The sequence below is a fragment of the Haemorhous mexicanus genome, chromosome 11, assembly GCF_027477595.1.
Source record: "Haemorhous mexicanus isolate bHaeMex1 chromosome 11, bHaeMex1.pri, whole genome shotgun sequence".
Lineage (NCBI taxonomy): Eukaryota > Metazoa > Chordata > Aves > Passeriformes > Fringillidae > Haemorhous > Haemorhous mexicanus.
The window spans coordinates 21,662,733-21,689,211 of NC_082351.1; the positions used below are offsets into that span (position 1 = coordinate 21,662,733).

The following is a 26,479-nucleotide window of genomic DNA, read 5'->3' on the forward strand; positions in this document are numbered from 1 at the left end:
GTATTTTGGATTCTGTTGGAGATGCCCATTTTAGATCCTTTTCATTTCTGGGTCTGTCAGTATTTCCCATAAACACATAAATCAGTCAGGAGGAGGAGCAAACTGATAACTCCTACCAGGAAGAATAATGGTGCAGTGAAATATTTGCCATTCCAGATTAACTATTTGATTATCCAACCCCTGGATTTTGTAGTTGCTAAAAATGTGTCTATTTTGTGATATTTTGTATGCTTTAAGTGGTATAGCACATCTGCCACGTGGCAAAGAGGTTCTTCAGCCTTTCTGTGAAATTGCATTTCACACCTGGCAAGATCTCATTGCCTCTGACTTCACAGCCTCTTCAGTTCCTTGGAGCACCCACAGCAATTCCAGAGCTGAAAACGGGGAGCAGTGGCATCAAATATCAGCTCACAGCTCCAGAGTGTGGGCACAGGTGGAGATAGGAAGGATCCTTCAGGTGGTTTTTATTCAGCCTGTGCCTGGTGTCTCCCAACCAAGGAAATATCCTGTCTCAGCTGGTGGCAGATTTACAGGAAAAATTCCAAACCAGCAATTTAATCAGGACTGCTACAAACCTTTTCACCTCCTTGCCTTTGACTCATCTTTTCCTGGTGAAACCATGGTGTATATGAGAGAGAAGACAAAAGAGCTGCAAAACCAAAATTTTCTGGTGTTTGCAGAGTTTTTCCCTGGAGCCAAATACCAGGAAGCTGAGCAGATGTGGTCATGTCACTGTGGGATGGGAAGAAGCACTGAGTGAGGATGTTGGTAGAAAAATCCCTGCTGTGTGAAGGAAGAGGGATGATTTTATCATTTTAAATAAGCTTTAGTGGTTTGAATTTGACTTCAGCCTTTTTATGTTAATTAAACCATTCCTGGGTGCTCTCCTGTGGGAATGCTGGTCTGGCTGTGGGAATGCCCCCCACTTTAGGGGTGGCTTTTTAAAAAGTCTGTGTGAATGTGAGCAGTGATGTTTTGCTTTAGCATATCTCACTGATAGCATCTGTTGCTGTATTACCAAGCAACAGCTCTGGTAATCTTCAAAGCATTTTATGAGCATTAACTAATGAATCCTCAGGTTTTCCCTACATTACCTCACCTTTTAATAGGGAAAGAGACCCAGTGATCTTCCCAGCACTTGCAGAAGAGGCAGTGCCAGGTCTGGTGTTAAAATCTCAAAGTTTGGTGCCTTTCAAGGGGAAGTGATGAATTCAAGGCTGTGGTTTGGGTTGTGGCTGCCCACTGAGGCCTCAGGGACCTGTGTTCAGTCAGAATTAAGCGTTTATGAGATAAATTCCCTTTTTCTCCCCTTCATTTCCCTTCCCTCATTATGGATGTCTGCTCCACACGAGGTTTGGGTACCTGATGCTCAGGGGCTGCTCTGCAGAGCACAGTTTTCCCAGAGCTTCCCCGAGCAAGGGGAATGCAGCAGCACATGGCTGCTCCTCTACCACCACCCTGTGCGCACCCAAACCACTCATCCCCAGCCATAACAGAATTGCTAAATGTGGTATGGATCAGCCTCTGGTCTGAATACAGCATGGAAAAACAGGAAATCAAGGTGATGGTGCATTTCCCCAGTGCAGGGAGAGGGGCAGGTGGATCAAAGTGGATCAATGCTGTCCTGGAGCTCTGTCAGTTCCCAGGGAAGGTGATGGGAGCCACTTGCTCGTGCCTATGGAGGGGAATTCGAGCTGGGTGGGTGTTCCCACCTTGTTTGTCTTGTTGAAATAGTCTCACCTTAATTCATAAATCACATCTGAGGGTCCTTCTGGAAATGCTGACCCATTGCCTCCTTCCCAGCCTCTCCCTCTCTGTGCATTCATTTCCCTCTTGGATGAGCACTCCCCGTTCCTCCACCCTGCCTGGCACCCACCCAGCCTGCAGGACAGCACTGGCAGGTGCTGATGCCAATTTCACCTTTCCTTTACACGGGAATACGAGGAATCCAGCTCAGCCACGGGATGGATGGGCTGTGAGCAGGGCTGGGAAGTGTTGGTGGCGTTTGCCATCTCCTGGAGAATCCCAGCAACAGCAGAGGCACACACTGGGCTATGATTGTGGTGCCTCAGGGTTTCAGCTTTTCTATTTCCACCCATTTGTAACCCTGCAGTTCTTTAGTGTGTAACTCCAAACTCCACACTCAGTGGGAGCTGCTGCTTCCCCATTTGGGGCAGACACAGCAATTCCTCCCCAGGCCTGGCAGCCAAGGACCCCTCACTGCCTCAGGGCCCAGAGATGGGAACAAAAGTGAGTTGGGGGAGCAAACCTGGGGTCAGTGACTTCATTAGCTGGAGCTGGAATTGGCAGATGAACCCCCAAAATGCAAATGGACCAAACTTATCAAAGCGTGCAAACCCTGACCCATCACCCATCTTTGGGTGCAGCCCCTGGGGCTGCCCTAAACGTACCTGCAGGCCTTCAATAAATAGAACAGCTTTTTATTGCCTTAATTAAGTTTAGCCCCTGTTCTTAGGTTGTCCCAAAAAGGCATCAGCTGATCCCTGCTCTGTCTCTTTTCCCAGAGCCTCCCCAGTGGCTGAAGAAGCCCGAGGGTGGGGTTTACAGCGTGGGGACAAACCTGGTGCTGCTGTGCGAGGCCATCGGGAACCCCGAGCCCAGCATCCAGTGGAAGCTCAATGGGATGCCCATCGATGGTAGGTGCAGGGGCCAGGCTGCTCCTTTTGGGTCCCCTGTGACAGGGAGGAAATGATGACTCTGACTCCATGTTCTTAAAAAGCGAAATTATATTATATTATATTATATTATATTATATTATATTATATTATATTATATTATATTATATTATATTATATTATATTATATTATATTATATTATATTATATTATTATGCCATACTAAAACTATACTAAAGAATAGAGAAAGGGTACAGCCAGAAGGCCACAAAGAATGATAATTAAAAACTTGTGACTCTCTTCTCAGTCCGACACAGCCTGACCATGGTTGGTCATTAAGTCCAAACAATTCACATTAAACCAATCTAACAGTGACCAGTTGGTAAACAATGTCCAAGCCACATTCCAGAACAGCAAAACGCAGAAGCAATCAGATAATTATTGTTTTCATTTCTCTCTGAGGCTTCTCAGCTTCCCAGGAGAAGAAATCCTGGTGAAAGGATTTTTAAGAAAATACGATGGTGACAGTGTGCCTCTGTATCACCTGGTTTGAGGGGACCCACAAGTCCCAACACGCCGAGTGATATCTGCTTTGGCAGCTCTTTAGCTATGAATTGTTGATTTACTTAAATAAACTAATATTTAAATAGGATTCTTGAAGAGGTTGGTGGTGAACACTGCACATGTGGGGCTGTGGTACCTTTGAGGTGCTGCCCAGTAACTCTCCCATCTTTTGGGGATCTGGGACAGCTCAAGGGCTCCTTTGTGCTTCTGAGTAAGCCCAGGTGGCTGGGGAGCCCTGGTGTAGCACTATTATTATCATTTCCAATATCTCTGTGGTGAATTTACTGGGATTTGGTGCTCTGGAGCACTTCCCTCAGGCCATGGGACCACTGGCAAAGGCAGAGCCCTGGAACTCACCAGCTGTTGGGCACGGTTTTGGCTGGATCCTCAAGATGTTCTTTCCTTTGCCTTCCAAGCAGTGAGGAGAGCCGGGGAGCTCCCCAGCAGGGTGCTCCTCCAGCTGCTGACACAATCTGGTGTTTTCCAGGCAGGACCTTCCGAGGGAGAATCTCCACCCGGGAGATCAGCCTGACCAACCTGCAGCTGCAGGACAGCGCCGTGTTCCAATGCGAGGCCACCAACAAGCACGGCACCATCCTGGCCAGCGCCAACGTCAACGTCCTCAGTGAGTGCCCCAGGCTGTCCCCTCCCAGAGAGCACGTCCACAACCCCAGCTCAGTCCTCACAGCAGCCTGGGGCTTTGGCTCCTCGTGGGTCTTTTGGGTTCCTCATGGGTCCTTTGGGTTCATTGGCTGGTCATGGGCATGTCATGGTGCCTTTGGGTTCCTCATGGTGCCTTTGGGTTCCTCATGGTGCCTTTGGGTTCCATGGTTTCTTTGGGTTCCTCATGGTGCCTTTGAGTTCCTCATGGTGCCTTTGGGTTCCTCATGGTGCCTTTGGGTTCCTCATGGTGCCTTTGGGTTCCATGGTTCCTTTGTGTTCCTCATGGTGCCTTTGGGTTCCTCATGGTGCCTTTGGGTTCCTCATGGTGCCTTTGGGTTCCATGGTTTCTTTGGGTTCCTCATGGTGCCTTTGAGTTCCTCATGGTGCCTTTGAGTTCCTCATGGTGCCTTTGGGTTCCATGGTTTCTTTGGGTTCCTCATGGTGCCTTTGGGTTCCATGGTTCCTTTGGCTGGTCATGGGCATCTCATGGTGCCTTTGGGTTCCTCCTGGTTCCTCTGGGTTCCTCCTGGTTCCTTTATGTGCCAAAGTTTCTTTGGCTGGTCATGGGCATCTCATGGTTCCTTTGGTTTCCTCCTGGTTCCTCTGGGTTCCTCCTGTTTCCTTTATGTTCCAAAGTTTCTTTGGCTGGTCATGGGCTCCTCATGGTTCCTTTGGGTTCCTCATGGTGCCTTTGGGTTCTGTGGTTCCTTTGGCTGGTCATGGGCATCTCATGGTTCCTTTGGGTTTCTCATGGTTGCTTTGGGTTCCATGGTTTCATTGGCTGGTCATGGGCTCCTCATGGTTCCTTTGAGCTCCTCATGGTTCCTTTGTGTTCCTCTTGGTTCCTTTGGCTGGTCATGGGCATCTCATGGTGCCTTTGGGTTCCTCATGGTTTCATTGGCTGGTCATGGTCTCCTCATGGTTCATTTGGGCTCCTCCTGGTTCCTTTGGGTTCCTCTTGGTTTCTTTGGCTGGTCATGGGCATCTCATGGTGCCTTTGGGTTCCGTGGTTTCATTGCTGGTCATGGGCATCTCATGGTTCCTTTGGACTAGCTCCATATTTTAAGACATGTTGTCCAGATTTTTGCACCAGGTTTTATCATGGGCAGTGTCCTGTGCTTAGCACAGGCACTCCTGAGTTTTGATATTTCTTAAAAATGGGGTTGTGGTTGGGTTCAAAAACTTGAATTCAAACACAGTGAAACTGAATTGTGGCCACAATGCTGGTTTTGAGTTATTAAGTGTATTTTTAATCTTTGATTTCAGTTGTGATGCTCAGTCTGTTTCTTGAAGAAAGGGAGTGACGGGAATTTATTTAATAAAAGACATCTTTGGAGGCAGCAGAACTGGGTCTATTTTCTCTCCTGGATGTTTCCATTTCTGCCATGTCCAGCAGCAAACCCCTGTTAAATCTGTCAGTGGAGCTTCTGAGAGCTCAGCTGCTCAGTGTGACTCTTCCAAACAGCTGTGAAATTCCCATTAAACACCTCAGCCTCTCACCCTTGCTGGAAAAGGGCAGGATACAGAGCCAGTATTTATGTTCCTAGTTCTGAAATGCAGTGCTGCTCACCTTGAATTCTCTCCTGCAGATATTGCCCCCCTGATCCTGACCCCAGATGGGGAAAACTACGCCACGGTCGTGGGTTACAGCGCCTTCCTGCACTGTGACATCTTTGCCTCACCTGCAGCAGATGTCAGATGGTAAGATGCTGGAAACTGGGTTTTTTTTCATGTGAAACAAGTTCCTGCAGGCTTCCCCAGGTTTGAAAAGTCTGCTAGTTATTATTTCTATGGAGTTAAAAATAGAAATTTGCAACAAACCTGTATATAATGGAAATTCTCTGTGTTGAAATGGGCTTTTAAGAATTCTGAAGAACTGGTTTGGAAAAAAAGAGTTCCTGGAAGTCCCCAATACCTGTTTGACACAAATGCCAGGCTACACATTAAGCAAAACCATGCTGTTTATAGCCAAATCCTGCTGCAGCTTCATCAGTTTAATGTTGGCCCTTCAAGTTTGGACACACTATTGAGGTGGAAACGCAGTGACTTACAGAACACATTTACCTGGACATGCTTCCACAGGCTTGGAAATCACAGGACTGTCACAGCAGGTGACAGGTGCAATAAAATTGCAGGAGGCAGCTGTAGATTAAGGACAGAGTATTTTAGAGAACTTTTTAGACTCTCTCCCTGTGGATTTGATGTGCAGAACTTTATGGTTTGCTGCACTAATCCTGACTTTAATTGCTCAGTGGCAAAGCTGAGTCCCAAAATTCCCCTGCAATAACCCCTAACCACAAACTGACACTTCCTGCAGTAACCCAGGCCTGTTTCCATCACCCTCAGGACCAAGGATGACAGCATAGAGCCCCTTTCAACGTTTCGCTACGAGTTAAACAAGAATGGCACCCTGGAGATCAGGGACACCAGGAAGGAGGACTCGGGGTCCTATGCCTGCTGGGCTGCAAATTCTGTGGGGAAAAGAGCAATCACTGCTAATCTGGACATAAGAGGTGAGAAAAGAAAAAAAAAATTTCATAGCTGCTAAGATTTTATGTCTACAGTTTTTCAGGAAGCAGTGAATATTCAGTCCAGGGTAAAGATTTATTCTGTGACTTCAGGAGTTCTCTGGATATTACAATCTGAAATTGCCACAGGTCTCATATATATATTAATATAGCCTTTAACTTTTCAGCTGGAATTCCCCATATTCTCACATGGTGCTCATTTTCTTCTGGATGCTTGCAGAAGCTGCACAAGCCACCAAAAACTTGCATTTACACATTATCTTGAAAGGACTTTCCCTCCTTTTTGTCACTGCCCTGCTACACTCAGGGCAGGCTCTTGGCTGACCCTGTGCTCCTGGGCTTGGTGGGGGTCCTTGATGATCCAGATGTGTTCCTGCTTCTCCCTCAGCTGTGGGGTTCCCTCCCCTAAAATTCCTTCCCATTTGTTGATCAGAAGGCACATCCCAAACTGGATTAACTCCCACCAAACACGTTGCAGGGTGCTGCTCGTTGAAGGACTTTGCACTGGGCTTTTGCCTGTTTGTTGAGAAATATTTTTAAACTGAGCAAATAAAAACCCTCAGATGTGTTTCCTGATAAATTTTAGACCCCATCCTTTGTGCTGCAGCTCTGCTTTAAGGGATTTGTGTGGTTGGTTGGCAGGAGGGGTTTTCCCTGGAGGGTGTGATGGCAGTGGGCAGCTCCTGTTGGGCACACAGGTGGCATTTAGTGGGTTTTCTACAAATTTGCTTAGCATTTAGGGCTTGCCAATTAAAAAAACCAAACACCCTTAAATACTCAATTAGCAAAGCTCTCTGATGTAGGTTTGCTGTGACAAACTTGAGGAAGAAGCTCACTCATTGTGTTCCATTTCCACCCACTCCCTTGGCTTTGGGAATTTTACAGTGATAATAAACATGAAAATGTACAATGAAATTCTCACAGAGCAACGTTTCACTGCAGAAATAAATTCAGCTAAGCGCTTTCTTCTTACTTATTCATCTGTTTCTACATTCAGATTATAGTCAATTAAAAGAACAAACTTGATTGCAATAATTTTTTCTCACTTGACTTTAATATGCTTGTAATTTTTCTTGGATCATTGCCAAAGCTTAATTCAAATGGCAATTAGACATAAAAATCATATTCAAGCCTTTTCTTTTTTTTTATCATCCATTTCATGACAAGCTGCTAACAAGGATTTTCACCTGTAACTTTTTTTTAGTGGATTTTTTTTTTTTTCCCTGGAGCTCTTTGGTTTGGAGTCAACTAAAAAATTTTTCAAGATAAAAAAATGTTTGAACATAAAAAAAATGTTTCAAGATTAAAAAAAAAAGAAATCTTGGCAAATACTTATTTCAAACCCCACCATCCTTCACTTGAAATGTTTGTATAAATAACAAAAAAAAAAAGACTTGATTGTTGCTCCTGAGGTTGATTTGTGTAGATGAAGTGCTTGGTGAAAATTTGATGTAATAGCCCCTCTCTCAGCTAATCAAAGTGTTCTTCTGTGATCAATCAGATGCTACAAAAGTTGTTGTTACTCCGAAGAACCCCCGAGTGCTGAAATCACATTCCATTTTATTGAAATGCCAGGCTGAGTATGATCCCCACTTGAAACACAGTTTTAAATTATCCTGGAGGAAGGATGGAGATGAGCTGCCAGTCAACAGCACGGAAGGTGGCAGGTGAGTAGGGAAGGAACAAGGCTGTTCTTGATCTCAGCTGGATAATCTGATGTGGTGCTGGAGCTGGAGTTTCATTAAACATGAGCCTTAATAGCTTGAAATGCAAATTTATGTCTGCAAAGAATTCTCCGTGTGAGTAGATCTGCATTTTACACACATCTAAATATAAATGCAGCAATGTGAGTTTCGAGCCAGATGGGTTTGGGTTTATTAACTCTGTTACCATAGCAGAATATAAAGTTATTTATTAATATATACATAATACATATCTGTATTTTTATGTATAATATAAATGTTGGCCCAACCCAAAACCACAACCCTGACCCCAGTGCAGGTTGTTTCTCCACTTCAGTGGAACCAGTACTTTCTTGTAGTTTGCACTTATTTGGCCAAAACAAAGTCTTTGCAATGTTGAAGTGATGGTAAACAGGTTTCAGGGATTCTGCCATGAATCTTTCCTATGTATGAGTTTAGGATTGGCAGGCTGAATTTTGCCCTATTTTTGGGTTTCCATTGACCTCAGGGGCTGGAGCTCAGCCTTTATTCCATAGAGGGGTCCCCCAGGGGGAAATCAGATGTCTTTATTAATTACCACAGGCAAGAGATGATTTCCTAAATAGTGGAGAGGCTGAAAATCCTGCTGGGCCCTCGTAGGATGGAGAGGCAGTGCCATGGAAACTCCATGTCTGCCATGGAGCCCATGGCCTTGGATTCTTGGCATCTTCCCTGCTGCTTTGGACATGACACAAGTGCCCTGGGAATGCTCAGTTTCCCTCGATCTTGCAAAAACCCCATCACAAACCCCATATATTTGTCTCATTAATGACGTGCCAAAATCCTATGGCCCAGACGCCCATCCAGCGCATCTCAACGTGCTGCTTTTCAGAGCAGGATTGACAGGCCAGCCTCCAGCCACGGAGGCTAAATTGCCACAAAATACAAATAATCCTCCTCAGCACAGTGCAGAGCAGAGCCACAATTACATTTTAATGTAGCAGGCCCAGTGTGCAGCTATTTCATGCAAGTGCCCAGTGCCAAGTTCCATTGTGAATGATTTTTCAGGGAACAAGGTCTGTGTGTCACACTCATTTCACATATTTTTCTCATCCTTATTACCTTCTTTTTTTTTCCCTTTGCAGGATAATTCTGGACAGGGATACCCTGTTCATATCCAGTGTTCTCCTGGAGGATCAGGGAGTTTACAGGTGTGTGGCCAGAACTGCCCTGGACACTGCTGAGGCTGAGGCACAGCTGATCGTTCTGGGTAAGGTCGATTTTCCTGCTGCAGCTCCTTGCAGCAGGAATTGCCACTGCAGCACTTCTTTGCTTCCTTTCACAGAGCCTCAATAACCCAATTTCAGAGCCTCTCACTCCTTAGGCTCAGCTGTGCTGTCCCTTATCTCTGGGAATGGTGGTGCTGACACAAACTCGATTTATTTTCATCTTTGCTGTAGCAAGGTGAGGCAGCATTTTTTCCTCAGCTCAGTGGCTGCAGGAGTTGCCCAGGCTGGAAGGAGTAAGAGCATACTAAGGATGGTTCTGCTGCTGCTTTGAAGTCCTTGGCCAGTCCTTGACAAGAATTGGACTGTGTTTTTAAAGGCCATCAGGCCAATATTTGGATGTGCAGATCCTCAGAAGATCAGTGCTGGTTAAGCACCTAAAAGGAATTAATTCTATTTGTCAGCTGAGCATGAATGACTGTCCAGGGGCAGAGAGAAGAGCCTTGACCCCCTGGGTCAGAAGCTTGGCTTTCTGAGAGCATCCTCACCACGTGCATCCCTCCCTGAAGGACCCCTTGGAATTAAGAGGATGAACTTGTGGAGTGCTGTGCACCCGTTGCACCCAAGGGCAGCAGCCAAAATTCTGCTTTGTGGTCACAATTTTGGCAAGCCTGGTCTAGATGAAGGTGTCCCTGCCTGTGGCAGGGGGGCTGGAATTAGATAATCTTTAAGGTTCTTTCCAACCCAAACCATTCTGTGATTTTATGATTCTCTGACAGTTTTGCATCATTTTAATTACATTTATTTTTGCTTCATTTTACATTTGTATTTATTACTGGCAGTGATTGCAGCAAGAAATAAGTCAATCTGCCCTTCAAGATGTTTTTCCACTTGAAAGAAGTGATATTTTTCAGTAAATAGTAAATTAGGAAGATGCTGTGCACATTATTTATGGTGCTGTGTCCTTCAGTGCTGTATAATTCAAAATGTTTGTAGATTATTCGTTACTTCACTTATGAAAGTTTCATAAAGCATTTTATTCTTTTTTTAAAAGGTGCTTTGCAGAAGAAGAAAAACAGTTTTGTGCTCTTTTCCCTTGTATATTGCATATGAGAAGGGTCTTGGTGAATTAACAACTTCTGGTATTTTCCAAGTGAAAAATTCAGGTTTTTGTGATCAGGGACTGCTGAGCTGACTGAAGAACTAAGTAGGGACATCAGAGTAGGGGCATCTGAAATTAAATTTTATAATTAGAATAATTCTAATTATTTGTTGTGTGTTTAATGAACAGGTAGAGGGGTGAGAATATTTAAGATGCGCCGTCACCATCTTTAAATTAATACATTGAATTTTAACCAGCTGTACTCTGAGGATAGAGCAGCAACATGCCTGCAGACTAAACTGTGCTTTCCTGATATTTTCCCAGGTTCAAGAGAAATAGGGAAAGAAATGCAAAGAAAGTAAAGGAAAAAATCCAAATATAAACTTTTTAACTTCTTGATGTACCCTGAGATAAAAACTCAGTATTGTAATTTTTAAAAAATCAGTAAGAACGCAGTGAATTTTTTTCACAATGACAAAGACAGTCGTGGTGGTGGAAATCACTGGTTTTTCTGTAAGAAATGACATTGCCTGTCAAAAGTTTAGTTGGGAGAGCTTTCATTGAGCTGGCAGGTAGTGAATTTCTCAGTTCCCCATTAATGCAGATCCCATGGCTGGGATGGTGAATGTTCTCCTTTCCCTCACACCCTCAAAGGCAAAGTTCAGTAACTGCCGGAGCTGAGGCTCCTTCTCCCACTCTGATTTGTCCCAGGGTAAATCCATGTGATGCTGGTCCTGCCCAGAGCAGGGTCAGTACCCATTAATGACTCAGCAGATCTTGAGGTTGATTGGGAAAGAAAAATCTGTTGTTGCAATACAATAATGTGGGTAGAGGGAGATGAATTCCTGAAGGATTTTGTGTTTATAAGGGAAAAATCAGCACCTGAAGATTCAGGATCTTTCCAAGCAATTCCCACTTTCCACTACCTGTCCATTTGAAGGAGGAGTTTCACCACCATCTTCCCTGACTGTGCTGTTCCAACCCTCTGGAACATGCCAGGACAAAGAGAATTGTCAGTGCTCCTGACACTTCTCCTTTATTTCTCAGATGTTCCTGACCCACCAGAAGACCTCCAGCTCTCGGAAAACCAAAACCGGAGCGTTCGACTCTCCTGGAAAGCTGGGGCCAGCCATAACAGCCCTGTTAATGGTAGGAAGGGGTTTCCAGCATAACTTTTTAGGGCTGTTCAGAACTCTGGCACATCCTGGTTGTCACAGCACACAAACCCTGCTGATGGCCAGACTGAATTACTTTAACTATAACAGTTCCTTTCTTGCAAGTTCATTTCCACCCGCGCACTTTGCACTAAGTTGGTTTTTTATCTTTTTTCCTTTGTTTTTTGTCCTTTTTCCTGCCCAGAGTCAATTATAGAGTTTGAAGAGAACCACTGGGAGCCGGAGATGTGGCAGGAGCTCACCAGAGTGCCAGGGAATGACACCACAGCCCTGCTGTCCCTGTCGCCGTACGTGAATTACCAGTTCCGCGTGGTGTCCGTCAACGCCGTGGGCAGGAGCCAGCCCAGCAAACCATCCCTGCGCTATGCGACCCCTCCAGCTGGTAAACCTGGCTCTGCTTTCCTAAAAATCCATGTTTTCAGTCCTTTTTTTGGAATATCTGTGCCCTCCCATGCTCCAGAGGGTGTGAAGGAATCAGGGCAGCTTGCGCTGCTCAGGGATTATTAAAAGTGGGTCCTGTGGTGGGAATTACCCCCAGCTGGTTTGCTGGACTGGAAAAACCCTCTGTGATTTTGGTGGGGCAGGGGACCATTGAAATTAATTAAAGCAGTGCATTTTCAGAGAGGTAAATTCAGCTGGAGGATGTCTCGTGACAAGTCTTATTGTGATATTTTAGATATTAATGAGATGGGAACCCTGCTGGGGTGAATTCTTCAGTGATTGGTAAAAAAGAGCAGCCCAGTAGCTGTACATCAAATGTCCAGGTCTTGTTTTGAGCATTTGGTGTGTAGTTAGAACAAATCTAAATTTTAGTGACCCAACTTACTGTGCTGCATAAAATTCCTTAGGGTGCCAAAGGGAGGAGTCCACACTGCTGAGTTTTCCTACACCTCCAGCACCTCACTCTGCTGATTTTCCATCCTTTGCAGACCTTCATGGACAAACAGTTCCTGCAGAAGGGCTGGATTTAGAAGCAGCCTTTCAGGAGCATTAAGCTTGTCAAAAATCTCCATTTACAGAGCATTCACTGGGGCAGAAAATGTTGTCTCCCTGAAAGTCATTTTAGAGGCCAACTGTTCAGCACAGCATTTGCATTCCTTGGCATTTTCTCTCTTTTTTCCCCCATTTTCACAAATTTCAAGTCCTTCTTCAGCTTTCCAGCTGTGTATGCACCTCGAATGATGTACCTTCTGTTTTCTGTCCCTACAGGGAGAGAAATCTCTTCCTCATAATCCCCCCACATCTGGTGCTTTCAAATCCAAAAGTCACAGTTCCATGTGAGCTGGTGGCTCCAACCAGCAGGGACACTTTGGAATCCAAACTGCAGAAACAACGTGCTTGGGTCCCATCAGCTTTGCTGATCCGAGCCATTCATCTCATGAATGTTTTTTGTTTAAGTGTCTGTCACTAATGGGGGAATTTCCCATCCTTTTTGGCATTTGAATGCTAAATGCAAATAAATGGGATGTGAAGACTGACCTTGTCACCTGTGTGCTTTCAGCTCCAGATAAAAACCCAGAGAACATCCGAGTGGAAGCCTCTGAACCCAATGAAATGGTGATGAAATGGGAGGTAAGGCAAGATTAGCAAATCCTATAGGAACAGTCCTTTATTCTTCTGAAAGATGACTTTGACTTAAATTTATTCTACATTTTCAACCCCAGTATCATTTTTATTTCAAAAGCCTGGGTTTTATGTCTGACTTCAGAAGATATTAAAAAAAATATGGAATTCCTGTAAAGCATAGTGAGAATTCACCAAAATTTGTTCTTCTCAGCTTCTTTTATGCAAGAAACTGCTTCAAATAATTGTGCTCTTATCCTGCTCTGCAATTAAAATTACCAGCCAGGCCCAGGGAGGGGTTGGGTGGCTCATGGCTTCTGCCCTTCCAGCCTGGAAGTTTAAAAACACTACAGATCCCTTGCCCAAGAGAATGTGAGTTTGAAGTTTTACACCAAGAACTAAAGGAATGTGGATAAACCTCCAAAGCCTGTGATGTGCATCAAAGGAATTATGTAAAAGTCTTGAGGATGGTTTCCAGGCTTCAAATTTCCTGGGTTTTAAGCCTTGAGCTTCTGTGCCAGCAGTTGAGTTATGTGTTCCTTCGTTTAGCACAAATATCCACAACTGTGGAGGGAAGCAGGTTTTTGTTGAGGCTGGAATTACACACAATTTGCATGAGATTTGCTCCTCAATCTGCTGCTCCCAGAGGAGAACAACAAATGTTTCCCCAGTGGGAAGTGATGGTTTGGGGTAGAATTGGATCCAAAAGGAGATGGCCCTCAAGATCCATGGGCTTGGACTTGAATGGGATTTTTAGCCCAGGGCCAGGAGAGACAATTCTGCCTCTCAGAAAAGGTTGGATTTGATCTTGTCTTTTCCATCTTTAATGAATCCATGAAATGCAGAGTTTTATTACCCAGTATGTTTACTGGGAAATACTGGGATGGCCAACACATCTTTGAGCATCAGGAACTTCATAATCACTGCTCAGACAGGGCAGAAGTGGAAGTGAAAGCTGAGCCTGAAAGGAGAGAATGGGCTGGAAGGGCTTGGTTAAATCTTGTTGAATCATTAAAATGTTGTTAAACAGGATATTCATTTATTTATGGCATTTGCTGTGTGCTTTTCAGAGGAACTGCTGGGCACTGCACGGGCTATTTCTGACAGACAAAGGCTGCAGAGTGATGTTAATCTGCCTATTTTGGATTAAGAGACCAGCTGAGCTTTAGTGACTGGGATTTTCAGGCAAGGATTTGCAGCTTTAAGGGAGATCAAAATAAGAGTCAAGCAGTGCTGCAGTTTAACTCTATGCAAGAAATCAGGGTTTTAGGAGGAATTTTTTACTTCTCCAGCTTTTCTTGCAAATCCCATTCCCTGGGATCTTTGCTGTGGAGGTGGTGCCTGTAAGAAAGCTGCCCAATCTCCCAATTCCTTTGCCTCATATCCCAAAGGTCCTCACAGCAGAGCAGAGCAGTGGGAATTTTTTGCAGATTCCCCAAATTTAGGTCTCCCCTTGCATGAGGAACGTCAGAGGAATAGCTTTCTACTGGTATTGGATGCTATTTCCTGTCAGACCTCTTGGACACAAACCAGCTATTATATATTTCATATTTGCCTATATTTAAATATTATTAAAAGCAGTCTATATGGTGGGAAACACCCACAGCTGTTCCAAGGTTTAGCTTTTTTTGGTAGGATAGGTGATTATTTAACTTTCTTAATTAAAGTAGTGCATTTTCAGAGAAATAAACTCAATTTGAGGATGTCTCATGACAAGCTATCGCTATACATCTCCTAATATTTTATAAATTCATGGTAATTAGCTGGAAACCCTGCTGGGATGAATTCTCCAGCTGGTTGGTAAAACAGAGAGGCCTAGCAGTTGCACATTAAATGTCCAGGTGTAATTTCAACCATTTGGTGTGTAGTTAGAACAAATCTAAATTTTAATGACCCAACTTGCTGTGCTACATAAAATTCTAGGACAAAATGCAAATTTTATCTCTGCTAAAAGGCACACACAGCCTTATGCCAGACTGTGCAATTCAGTAGTGCTGAAGGCGTGTGATTTTACCTCACACAGGAAAACCTGTGGCAAAACAAAACCTGATGTGTGTAGGAGGCAGAAATACGGCTCCCAGCAATTAATCTGGATTTTAATTCAAGCCTTTCACCCTCCTTTCTCTTGAAGTCACTTTGTTGTTGTTCCAGTCATCCTCAAATTAAAATGACAGCAAAACCTCAAAGCATGGGGTTTTTGCCCCTTTCCTCTCCCAGTGTTGAAACACACATTCCAAAAGTGTCACCCTGTTCTAAGTTCTTCTAAGCATTCTGGTGTTTACATTCTTGTAACAAACTTTGTCATGCACTTTATGTAAATAGTTATTGTTTTTACATTCTTCTTTGGAGGTGGAGAAATTTGATGGACTGCTGGTTTGTCCAGCATCATTGGAGAGGTGGCACTGTCATCCTCCAATCCACTGTCACTTTTAAAAATCTATGAGTGTTGGAGTCAGAAAATAAACTTCCCTTCTTTTTACCTTGGAGGTTCCAGCGTGCGTGTCATTTTATTTCACGTGCTAGAATGTCACAAACATATTTTATGAAAAATCCTTTCTTTAGGATCTTTTCTCCTGAGAAGCGGAGAAGCTTCAGCTTCTCCTTGTTTTTCTGCTTTGGAGAATTGTTTACCCAGCATGTGAAATTGTTTTTACTCGATGACCAATGACAGCCACCTATGTCGAGGCTGTGAGCAGTCACAAGATTTTATTATTATTCTTTTCTATTCCTTGTTATCCTTCTGATGAAATCCTTTCTTCTGTTCTTTAGGATAGTTTTAATATATAATTTCCTTTTAATATAATATATATCATAAAATAATAAATCAGCCTTCTGAAACATGGAGTCAAGATTCTCATCTCTTCCCTTGTCCTGGGACCCCTGCCAACACCACCACACTAGAGTGACACAAAACCATCCCCCCTCCCCTCGGCTGCTGTTTGGTGATTTCAGCAAAGGCAAACAAGATCTCTTTTAATTCTCCCCAGCCACTGAAGCCCATGGAGAGGAACGGGCCGGGGCTGGAGTACAAGGTCAGCTGGAGGCAGCGGGGTGTGGAGACGGACTGGAACGAGGAGCTGGTGAAGAAGCACTCCCTGAGCGTGCGGAACGTGCCCACCTTCGTGCCCTACGAGATCAAAGTCCAGGCTGTCAATAATTTAGGATCTGGCCCAGAGCCAAACATCACCATTGGATATTCAGGAGAGGACGGTGAGTGGCAGGAGCTTGCCTGTAAAAATGGGGGGTGGAGTGATGGATTGGGCAGTCCAAATCTGCTGGAGTGCCAGTGCTCAGCCTGATGGGCTCCATGAGGCATGGGCATGACCCATGCTGGGTGCCTGGATGCCAGCCTGCTGGAGTGTGAGGGTTTTTTTTGGAAAGGTCGCTTGTGCTCTCATTAATCTCAGTTGTTGGCTTAGTCTGGGTACTTGTTTGAAGGCCATGAGAAGTCTCTGAAGTGTAGCAGTCGGGTTGTACTTGGTAGGGAAAAAATCTTTGGGCTCTCTGAGGCTTGACCCAACAGTTTAGCACTGTCAGAAGTTAAATAGTCTGACAATTAAGGACAAACTCACAGGCACTGGATGTTTGGGTGAATTTGCAGACAAAGCCAAATTCCCCCGGGTGTTGGTGTTACCTTGTCCATGAGTCCCTGAAGAATGTGTCATCCTCTCCAGCTTGGGTTCAGCCCCATGGTTTTCCATGGCTCCCAAGTGGAGTTTTAGTGCTGGAAATGGACTCGGTGGTGGTCAGACAGGAGAACCCCACTGCCCACCCAGAGGTGGGAACAGAAGGTCTGGTGGTGCAGAAGAGGTGGCGAATAGCGGGAACAAGAATAAAGAAACTCCACAGCATGTTTATTTTCTTTGTCTCTCTGTGATGAGTCTAATTTTGCATCTACCAGTGGAAAATATTCCCCACAATTCAGTTGTCAATGGATCAAGGCCTCCTTTTTTCAGGCACTGTAATAGCTCTCTGTGTTATGCAGTGATTAAAATCCTACTGTTTAATGAGCTTGGTTGTAAAATGAAATTGATTATAAAAAAAACCTTTATGATTGCCTTCTTAAGTGCCGTGTTAATCATTTTTTTTATTCTTCTCACTGCTGTAAGCATTGCTTGAAACAGGAAATCATAAATACTGCTGTAGAAATTCATGTGTCCCAGTGCACATGTATCTCAACCCTCAGCAGAAAAATACAGAAAAATAATGTTTATTGGCCTGTTCCACCCACTGGATGCAGGTGGAATGGCTTTTGGCTTGCCTGCAGTGAGACTGCATGAAGTGGCACAGCTGGAGCTGGAAAGCCAAGCCCTGGAGCTGTGAACAGTGTGAATCTGGGCTCTTGGAAGTGTTTTTAACACCTGGGACGTTTGTTTTTACAGTTCCAGATGCTGCTCCTTTGGGCGTGTCGGTGGAGGTCGTGAACAGCACCCTGGTCAAAGTCTTCTGGTTTGGGATACCAAGGGACAGAGTTCGTGGGCACCTAAGAGGCTACAAGGTTACAAATCTCTCTATAAATATTTGTATATAGTTGAATAAATTATTAAATGAGTCCCAGATTGCAGTCTCTCATTTTTGGGAAGGTAAGAGAGATCATGATCATGCTCATCTCTATACAATATAATTTGTTATAGAAATTCCAATCTCCTTGCAGGTCAGCTGGTGGAAAACAAGAAGTGTGCTGGATGGAAAGAGGCATCACCCAGAGAAACACTTCCTGACGTTTGTAGGGGACAGGAACTATGGGATGATTCCTGGCCTGGAGCCCTTCAGTGAATTCCGCTTGACAGTTTCGGCTTTCACCTCCAGAGGAGATGGCCCTGAGAGTTCCCCTGTGGTTTTTGAAACTCCAGAAGGAGGTAAGACAAGAAGAAAATATGGGATGGAGGGACATAAATTGAAATTGTCCTTGGGACAAGGTGAGTTGATTCCCTTATTTAAGGTGATAGTAAAAACTCCATCATTTGTAGAGCACTTAGCTCGAAAGGAGAGCTGTGGGTGTTGAGCTAAATTATATCCTCATTTAACCAGAATTTGTAGGGCCAGACCTGTCCCCTCTCCTCTGAAAGCTCATCCCTCTGTCTTTCAGTCCCTGAACAACCACGTTTTCTCAGGATCCTGAACTTTGACAAGGACTCAGTCACTCTGTCCTGGGGGCTTCCCAAGAAAGCCAACGGCCACCTCACCGGCTACATTCTGCAGTACCAGATAAGTATGTGCCTCGTTTGCTTTGAGTTCAGGATTGAAGCAGGATTAAGGAGTTAAGGAAAACTCCCAGGTGCACAGAGGCTGTCAGAGGGCAGGCTGTCTCTCTTTCTCTCTGTGTGCCCCCCCTAATTCTGTCCTTCAGCTGAAGCAGTTTCTCTGAGCATAGGCTTTTTGCAAGAACAGGCAGGCAGACTAAACAGCCATGTTTCCAATCTACAGACTTAACTCAAAGGTGTACATTTCCCCTAAATCAAAATGGATTTCTACTCTGGAAAATTTCCCCTCTGTCTCAGAGTCAGCTGCATCATTCCTGCCTTTGTTGGGGCATTTCCCAGCAAATACAATGCTGACCCAGGTGCTCTTCCCTTGCAGTCAACGAGACGCACGAGGTGGGCGCCGTGAGCAACGTGAGCGTGGCCAACCGCTCTGCGCTGAGCTGGCACCTGGCAGGGCTCAGCCCCAGCACCAAGTACAAGTTCTACATCAAAGCCTGCACGGCCAAGGGCTGCGGGAAGGCGGCCACCGAGGAGGGGCTGACGCTGGCCCAAGGCAGTAAGTTCACAAAATCCACGTCGGTGTGGAGGAGCTCTGAGAATAGCGGGGAAAATGTTGTGTGTAGGTAAAACCTTACAGCATTAGTTACCCTTGTAAAATCATTGCTAGGGCTGCTGCTTTGGCTAAGTGGAAAAGGACTGTGGGAAAGTGACTCAGCTGAATTGGAGCTGACGCTGGCCCAAGGCAGTAAGTTCACAAAATCCGCGTCACTGTGGAGGAGCTCTGAGAATAGCGGGAAAATGCTGTTTGTAGGTAAAACCTTACAAAATTAGGGTGTTGTTACCTTTGTAAAATCATGGCTGGGGCCTGCTGCTTTGGCTAAGTGGAAAAGGACTGTGGGAAAATGACTCAGGTGACTTGTAGCTGACGCTGGCCCAAGGCAGTAAGTTCACAAAATCCGCGTCGGTGTGGAGAAGCTCTAAGAATAGCGGGAAAAATGTTGTGTGTAGGTAAAAACCTTACAAAATTAGTTACTCTTGTAAAATCATGGCTAGGGCCTGCTGCTTTGGCTAAGTAAAAAAGGGCTGTGGGAAAGTGACTCAGCTGAATTGGAGCCGACGCTGGCCCAAGGCAGTAAGTTCACAAAATCTTCATCCTTGTGAGGAGCTCTGAGAATAGTGGGAAAAATGTTGTGTGTAGGTAAAAACCTTACAAAATTAGTTACTCTTGTAAAATCATGGCTAGGGCCTGCTGCTTTGGCTAAGTAAAAAAGGACTGTGGGAAAGTTACTCAGCTGAATTGGAGACGACGCTGGCCCAAGGCAGTAAGTTCACAAAATCTTCATCCTTGTGGAGGAGCTCTGAGAATAGTGGGGAAAATGTTGTGTGTAGGTAAAACCTTACAACATTAGTTACCCTTGTAAAATCATTGCTAGGGCTGCTGCTTTGGCTAAGTAAAAAAGGGCTGTGGGAAAATGACTCAGCTGAATTGGAGCTGACGCTGGCCTTAGGGCAGTAAGTTCACAAAATCCTCATCCTTGTGGAGGAGTTCTGAGAATAGCGGGAAAATGCTGTTTGTTGGTGAAACCTTACAAAATTAGGGTGTTGTTACCTTTGTAAAATCATGGCTAGGGCCTGCTGCTTTGGCTAAGTAAAGAGGACTGTGGGAAAGTGACTCAGCTGAATTGGAGGTAGGAAAACAAATTATAGAACTGTGACGTGCTCACGTCATGGTTTATGGTGGTTGGTTGAATTACATTTGTTGTGCTTAAATGGAATGCAGCTGATAATGGCCTAACTGCTTTAAAAGGCCTGGGTTTTGCAGTAAAGAGCTCTCCTTTGCTCCTGCCTGGGGACTCTGCATTACTCTGCTTCGTAACTGAAAAATCTATTGGGAATAATCCAGGCTTGACATTTCCTTTGTAATTAGGGGAGGTAAGTTTGTTTTCCTTGCCATGAGAGCAGTCGATGGGCTTTTTAATGTGGCCATGGTGTTCTTCAGGGAAGCAGAGCTCATCTGTTTCATTTTCCTGTGCAGTCCTGTTTCTGTTCCCACACATCAGCTCCTTAAGCCATGCTGGAATAAGTGAATTGCATTCAGGCAGGAACAGAAAATTGAAAATGCAGATAATCTCTTCTCAGTAATACTGTAAAAACAAATTCTGCCCATGCATGAAGATGGGGGACTGCCAGCAACATTAGGGTCAGCTGTTTGACATGGAAAATCCAGATAAACGTCAAGTTGACTGCATTTGCTCCATTATTTATGATTATTTTATCAGAGACCAGGAGTAAGTGTTCATGTGCCACTTACACCCCGTGCTGAAACACTGATGTTCAGTGATTTAGAGGAAAATCCCAGCCACTCTATGATAGCTCATCTTTCACTTTCAGCTGAAATGAACTAAAATGTACTGTGCTCAGCAAGTCTGAGAACTCCACAGTACTGAGGAGCAGCTCCTTGCTATTAATCAGAAACCATTGCTGTGCACTTACCCCAGGGAAGGAGAAAGAAAATGTGATAAGCAAAAGAGTCCTGACTGCATCATTTTTAGCAAAGATAACAGTGTGCAGCAAAGTTGATGGAAAATAGAAGAATGGCCCATGTGCTCTTGGACTTCTAAGTTGCAGAATTCTTTTCAGTTACTGGTAAAACAGGAAAAAATGTGTTTTAAACCTTCATGTCCCAGTTCCACATCCAGTCAGGAACTGCCATTTGTTTTCCCAAGTAGCAAAACTCCTTCTCAACTCTCTTTTGGCCTCCAGTCTCACTGTAGGATACAGGTACTCATCTGGTAGCAACTATTAATCACCATGATTTATTATTCATTAAGAAAAGAAAAATATCTCTCTTTTTTTCCAAGATAAAAATACCCCATTTGCCCTCATTAGCTGTCTTTTCTGGCCTTCATTGGGCAACCAGAATAATGTGTTTTGAATCCTTGAATAACCTTGTCATGGTTTAGAGATGTTGACATCCATTTTGTTCTCATTCTCTACTTTCCTAAACTCAGTTTCCGTGGTGGCACCACCTGATTCTTGTGAAATATTCTTAGACTAGAGCAGAATAATTAATGAAAGCTGCAAGGGTTCAGTTCTATGATTTATGTGTGCTCCTTGCTGCTTCTCAGGCCACCCTAAATTAGGGCACTGCATCTGTCACTGAGATGCCATTAGAGTTCTGTGTCATTATTTGCTGGCTAAATTGTTCCGATATTTTTCACCTAAACATGATAGGCCAAACAAAAAAAATTTAAAAGTCATTCTTTTCAGTGACCTCCTTGGGGTTTTAAGCTGTGGTTTGGGGAGCGAGGCAATTGCTCAAAATTAAAACAATCTCTCTTTTTGAAGGAGGGGAGCGATTTCAGAAGTCAAAGTTTATCATTTCAAGTGACCCACGTAAATGACAGATATAAAATATGGCGCCCTCTGAAATGAAACTCCATGATGGAGCACTCCACGTTTCTTTGGGGGTTGATTCAGTGATTCTATAACCACTCTGTTCCAGTTTAATAATAAACCCATAAAGCTCTCGTTGTTCATTTTAAGGCTTTGGAAACTTCCAGTGCTGCAATTCAGCCTTTGCCATGGGTATTTCAGAATTTCACAATGCAGTCTGCCAGGAAAGTGGAGATGTTGAGGTGGCAGCTCTGGAGTCATTCACATTTTATTTTTTTTACCTATCTCCATCATTGCTGTTGCTTTAATTTATTTGCAGCTATCCCTGCTACTGTTGTCTGGAATTAGAAAGAAAAGGGAATTTCTTTATTTAATATGTGTGAGGATTTGTGTAGCACCACTAAAAACAAATCTGTACAGGGAAAATGACTCAAAAATGAAACCCTTATAGGCAACCTAAGATCTTTATCATTTCTTGATAAAATGAATCTTGAACCTGGGCAAAAGGGGATTTGGATGGTACTGCAAAATAAATAACAGCTTAATTTCTGTGGTTTCATCTTGGTTTCATTCCACAGAAGAAGGTCTGTTGTCCTTAGAAAATGACTATAATCTCTGTCTTCATATTTTCAGGCAGTATGTCTTAAATGACCTCCAAACTAATTAATTTTCCCCTTGAAAATGTCAATTTCCCCAAGATCATTAGCCCTCAGAAACATAACACAAAATAATGTTCTTCCAGAAGTGAAAAGATTAATTTAATGTAGCAGCCCTTCTTTAGCACAAAGCTCCTTTTCATCTCGTCGCCAGCGCTGCTCGGGGATTACCAAACACATATTACATGTTGAGAATTATCATTGTGTGTCCAGAAATCCAAGCATTAATGAGAAATTCATCCACATGAAGCCACACAGTTGTGGGTTTATTCTCCAGAGAAGCCAGGAAATAAAAGTTCACCAATTTCATTATATTCCAGAGGATGCTGGCACGTAATTCCCAAAGGCTTTTGGAAAATCTTAGGGAGAGGCTCCCATCCTTCAGGACCAGAGTAACCATTTGGAACAAGGCATGTGGGTTCAGCTCTCCTTTGCCATGGGCACAGTGGAAAAGGAATAATAAAATACCTTTCCTGTATGTAACCACTGGTGCTGCTAGCAGCAAACCCTATTTTTTAGCTCACAATCAAGAAAATCTAATGAAATCGGTGCAAATTTCTTGATCATCACCTCACCTATAATTTTTTCTCAATACACTTTACATACAACAGGTTTGCTAATCTCAGTAGTGTAAAATAATCCAAATTTAACATGAATTACCTCCTGCACTGAAAAGCCCTGAAAATGAAGGATACTTGTGCTGCATATTTATACATTTTTAACAGCCAGGCAGCAGGGGAAAATTAATGGAAGTTCAGCTTTGCATTTATTGCAGCAGATGTATTTAGACAGGTATGGTTATAAATTAAGATGCTGCCCACAATTAGTATTTAGCTCTCAGTCTGCCAGGTTTTTTTTAATATAAGTGAATTTTATAACAGATGTAGTAACTTTTGGAGAACACTCTGGAAAATCTTCGGGGGTGGTTTCTATTGTTTTTCCCTTTATACCATAATCTTCTATAAAAAATGTGTGTTCTGTTCTCCTCATAAATCTTGGAGCCCAGTAGGAATATTGTAAAATTGCAGTTCAGTGTTTAATGTTCATGCAAGTCCCATGGTGTGGCTGATAAATAGTGGGGGAAGATGAGAAGTGCTGGTGATATGCCTTTATTACTAATGCTCCCTCTCCCTTATTGGAGATTAAAAACCCAACCCAACTGCTTTCAATTTTCTGCAGCTAATTCCTGCAGCTTTCAGGATGTTCCTGGCCTTCCAGAATGTGGAGCTTTGCCTTATCTGTGTATCTTTGCTCTTATTTTACAGGAGGCCACCCTGCTTTTTCTATTCCAGCCACAAAACCCACCCCCATTAGCAAATCTTACTCCTCTGTAGGGCCCCTGTTGGCTGTGTCACACAGGCCAGGAAGAAATGGCATGGAAAGAAACCTCAAAATCCAGCACTGGACACCTGTTCTGAGTTTTAAAGGAAAAAAAGAGTGTTTTGGGATAGGAGATGCTAAAGGGAGAGCTGCTGGTAAATCCCCAGTGCCAGGTTAGGCTGGGATCACCCTCATCCCAAGAGGTCCATCCCAGCCCTGAGCTGCTCCATGTGCCAGGGCAGCTGCAGCAACAGACAGAGATGAGCAATAAATGGACAGAAAAAGGGATTTTTCAGCCATCTCACTTCCCTCTTTCTGCTTCTCTAAAGAGCTGCTGGTTCAGAAAGAGGCTGGAATAAAAAGGAAGCAGAGAGGGACTGGAAAAGCTGGTTTAAGAACATGCACCACAAACCACGTGGCAGGAGCTCAAGGTTTAGGATTTGCTTCCCAGGAATTCAGGAGAAATTCTTCCTTAGGAGGCTGGTGAACACTTGGGGTCATGTAATTTCCATGTCATGCACGAGTGTTAGTGGTATTTAACAGACATTGGGTTGAAGGTTCATGTTCATTCCTGTTCCTTTATGGATAATATTCCCATTTTTCTGATGCCTTGATTTTAAAGCCTGTAATTAAAACGTACCTGTGGTATCCTGTTGCCTAATTTTCGGTTTGATTAAAAACTATAGCTGGGTTTCACATACTTCATTTAGCAAAAATTAGCCATAGATGGATTAATTTATGCTAATGAGCTGTGCTTCAGTATCAGCAGTGTTTCAGCTGGATGTGTTCTCTCTGGTCCCAGTGGTCTGCTCATTTAACTGCTTATTGTAATATGTGGAGAGTTGCCTTACAAACTTATCCTGAACTGCTGCTTTGACTGTGCTTGGATTTATCTTAATCTTTTTTTTCTTTTTTTCCCTTCAGCTGTCAACTCAGCCTTAATCTCCAGCAGCTTCTTGCTTTGCTTATTTACCAGTTGAAGTATTAATGAGCATTGTTCCCCTGTCAGTGCTAATTGGCCGAGCAGTTGTCAGATTATACTTTGTGCTCAAGCCTTAGTTTAGTTGGCTTTGGACAAAACAGGCAAATCAGACAACTGAGAACAATTCAGTAATTACTTTTATTAAGTGCAGCCCCACCCAAATTTCTCTCCTGCCATCGAGGACAGGGACACTTCCATGTTGTAAGAGACCCCTCCATGTCACACACAGTTCTGAATTTGCTGAGTGGGCTGTCCATGTCCAGGCAGTGATTGTCAGCTGCTGGAATGCCTTTTCTCCTGCTTTCCACAAAAGCTGTTCTGAAAAATCTCATTTAATGCCCACAATCTGAATGCAGATGGGGTTACAGGAGGTGTTTTGCAAATAACAAGGTTCCATAACCAGAACTAGTGGGATTTACCTTTTCCTAATCAAATATGAAACTCATCAGCAACACTTAAATGCCTAAATGTTCACTTCAGGCAAATTGTTGACTTGTTTCTAAACCAGTGCTTCGTGCAGGCATCGTGGAATTTAAAAGGACACAGAAAATCACTGTCAGGAGAGAAGCAAGCACAAATCCCACTGTTAATTTTTTCTGGGAGACGTATAAGGATCCATATCCAGCTAACAAGCTGTCTGTGCTTCCCTGCTGAGTTCAGTTCAATGGGAGAAGCATCAAACCCCAGATTATCCATACAAAGCAAGCCCATTTGCAAGTTGTAATTTTTTAAGCAGGCATTAGTTCAAGCAGATCCATAATCCCCCATCAATATTAACTTTCATCCTGGGAGATGTACAAACCCCTTCCTGAACATCAGGATTACTCCGGTCTGCCGTTGATTTCATCTGATGGAACACTAAAAATCAAACAGAGGGGGATGTTTGGGGGTATTTTTTTTTTTTTTTTTTGCTTTGGAAAATCAGATTGCCCGATGCCAAATGTTTAAAATTCCGTGTTGTATTTGTTATTTGTGACTGTGCATTTCCTAGGCTCCTTGTCCATGAATGCCATTAACCCCTGTGCCTTGGCTGTGTGCATTCCCTAGGTAAAGGCAGCGGCAGGATTTCAGACGCAGTAAAGCCCACCCCCAAGTTTCAGCCCAGCGAGGCCCTTGAGCCTGGCACTGAGTACACAATCCGCCTAGTGACTAAGAACTGGGTGGATAACAATAGCATTTTTGAAGATGTAATTGAGACCAGGGGGAGAGGTGAGACACGAAGCCCTTCGAGGTGCTGAACGTTTGTTTTTCCATGTGAATCGATGCTGAGGTTCCCGTGCAGTGTGAGTGTCCCAAACTCATCGTTCCGTGCTGTGGGGTTGAGGTTGGCCCTTTGCAGTTGAATCCCATGGCAGCACAAACACATCCCAGGCTCTTGGCTGAGCCCTGTGCTTTACAACAGCCTGGAACAATCCAAAACCTTCACAAACCTCTGCAATGTAGAGGGCAGCTGGGATAAAAAAACCCCTAAGTGGCCAGTTTGGCTATCTGCACGTCCTGGGGGCACTTTTACCTCTCTCTCTTTCGCAAAACTGCTTTTGCATGAGAGGCTTAACAACTCTGTGCTCAGCTTTCCTGTGTGGTGCTAATCCTGTGACTCAACTGCTCTCTCAGAGCCACCTTGCCAAGTGTCTGTGTTGTCCCTTGTCACCCGCACGCTCCCCTCCAGTCCCAAATGTCACACTCTGGACATTCCTGCCTCGTGATGAAGCTGAGCACCATCAGTGGCCATAGACCGATTCCATTAAAATCCAGAGATGAACGTGGTGTGTTCTTGTGTTGTTGTGGGGTGCTGCCCTTTCC

General features: G+C 44.0%; 1 protein-coding gene across 12 annotated transcripts in view; it reads left to right on the forward strand.

Annotated features, from left to right (window-relative positions):
• The window catches only part of CHL1 (cell adhesion molecule L1 like), a 132,546-nt gene that overhangs the window by 98,105 nt on the left and 7,962 nt on the right, over nt 1–26,479 (forward strand). For 9 of the 12 annotated variants that reach the window (XM_059856832.1, XM_059856839.1, XM_059856840.1 and 6 more), the window contains 14 exons: nt 2,526–2,657; nt 3,688–3,825; nt 5,453–5,564; nt 6,210–6,376; nt 7,893–8,058; nt 9,198–9,322; nt 11,428–11,529; nt 11,740–11,937; nt 13,057–13,127; nt 16,106–16,328; nt 17,501–17,616; nt 17,773–17,977; nt 18,208–18,330; nt 18,699–18,878. In XM_059856832.1, the coding sequence (XP_059712815.1) occupies nt 2,526–2,657; nt 3,688–3,825; nt 5,453–5,564; nt 6,210–6,376; nt 7,893–8,058; nt 9,198–9,322; nt 11,428–11,529; nt 11,740–11,937; nt 13,057–13,127; nt 16,106–16,328; nt 17,501–17,616; nt 17,773–17,977; nt 18,208–18,330; nt 18,699–18,878 (2,058 nt within the window). Of the gene's footprint in view, nt 1–2,525; nt 2,658–3,687; nt 3,826–5,452; nt 5,565–6,209; nt 6,377–7,892; nt 8,059–9,197; nt 9,323–11,427; nt 11,530–11,739; nt 11,938–13,056; nt 13,128–16,105; nt 16,329–17,500; nt 17,617–17,772; nt 17,978–18,207; nt 18,331–18,698; nt 18,879–25,723; nt 26,467–26,479 lie in introns of those variants that run through there. The other 3 variants (XM_059856842.1, XM_059856843.1, XM_059856841.1) reach the window with 2 other exon arrangements.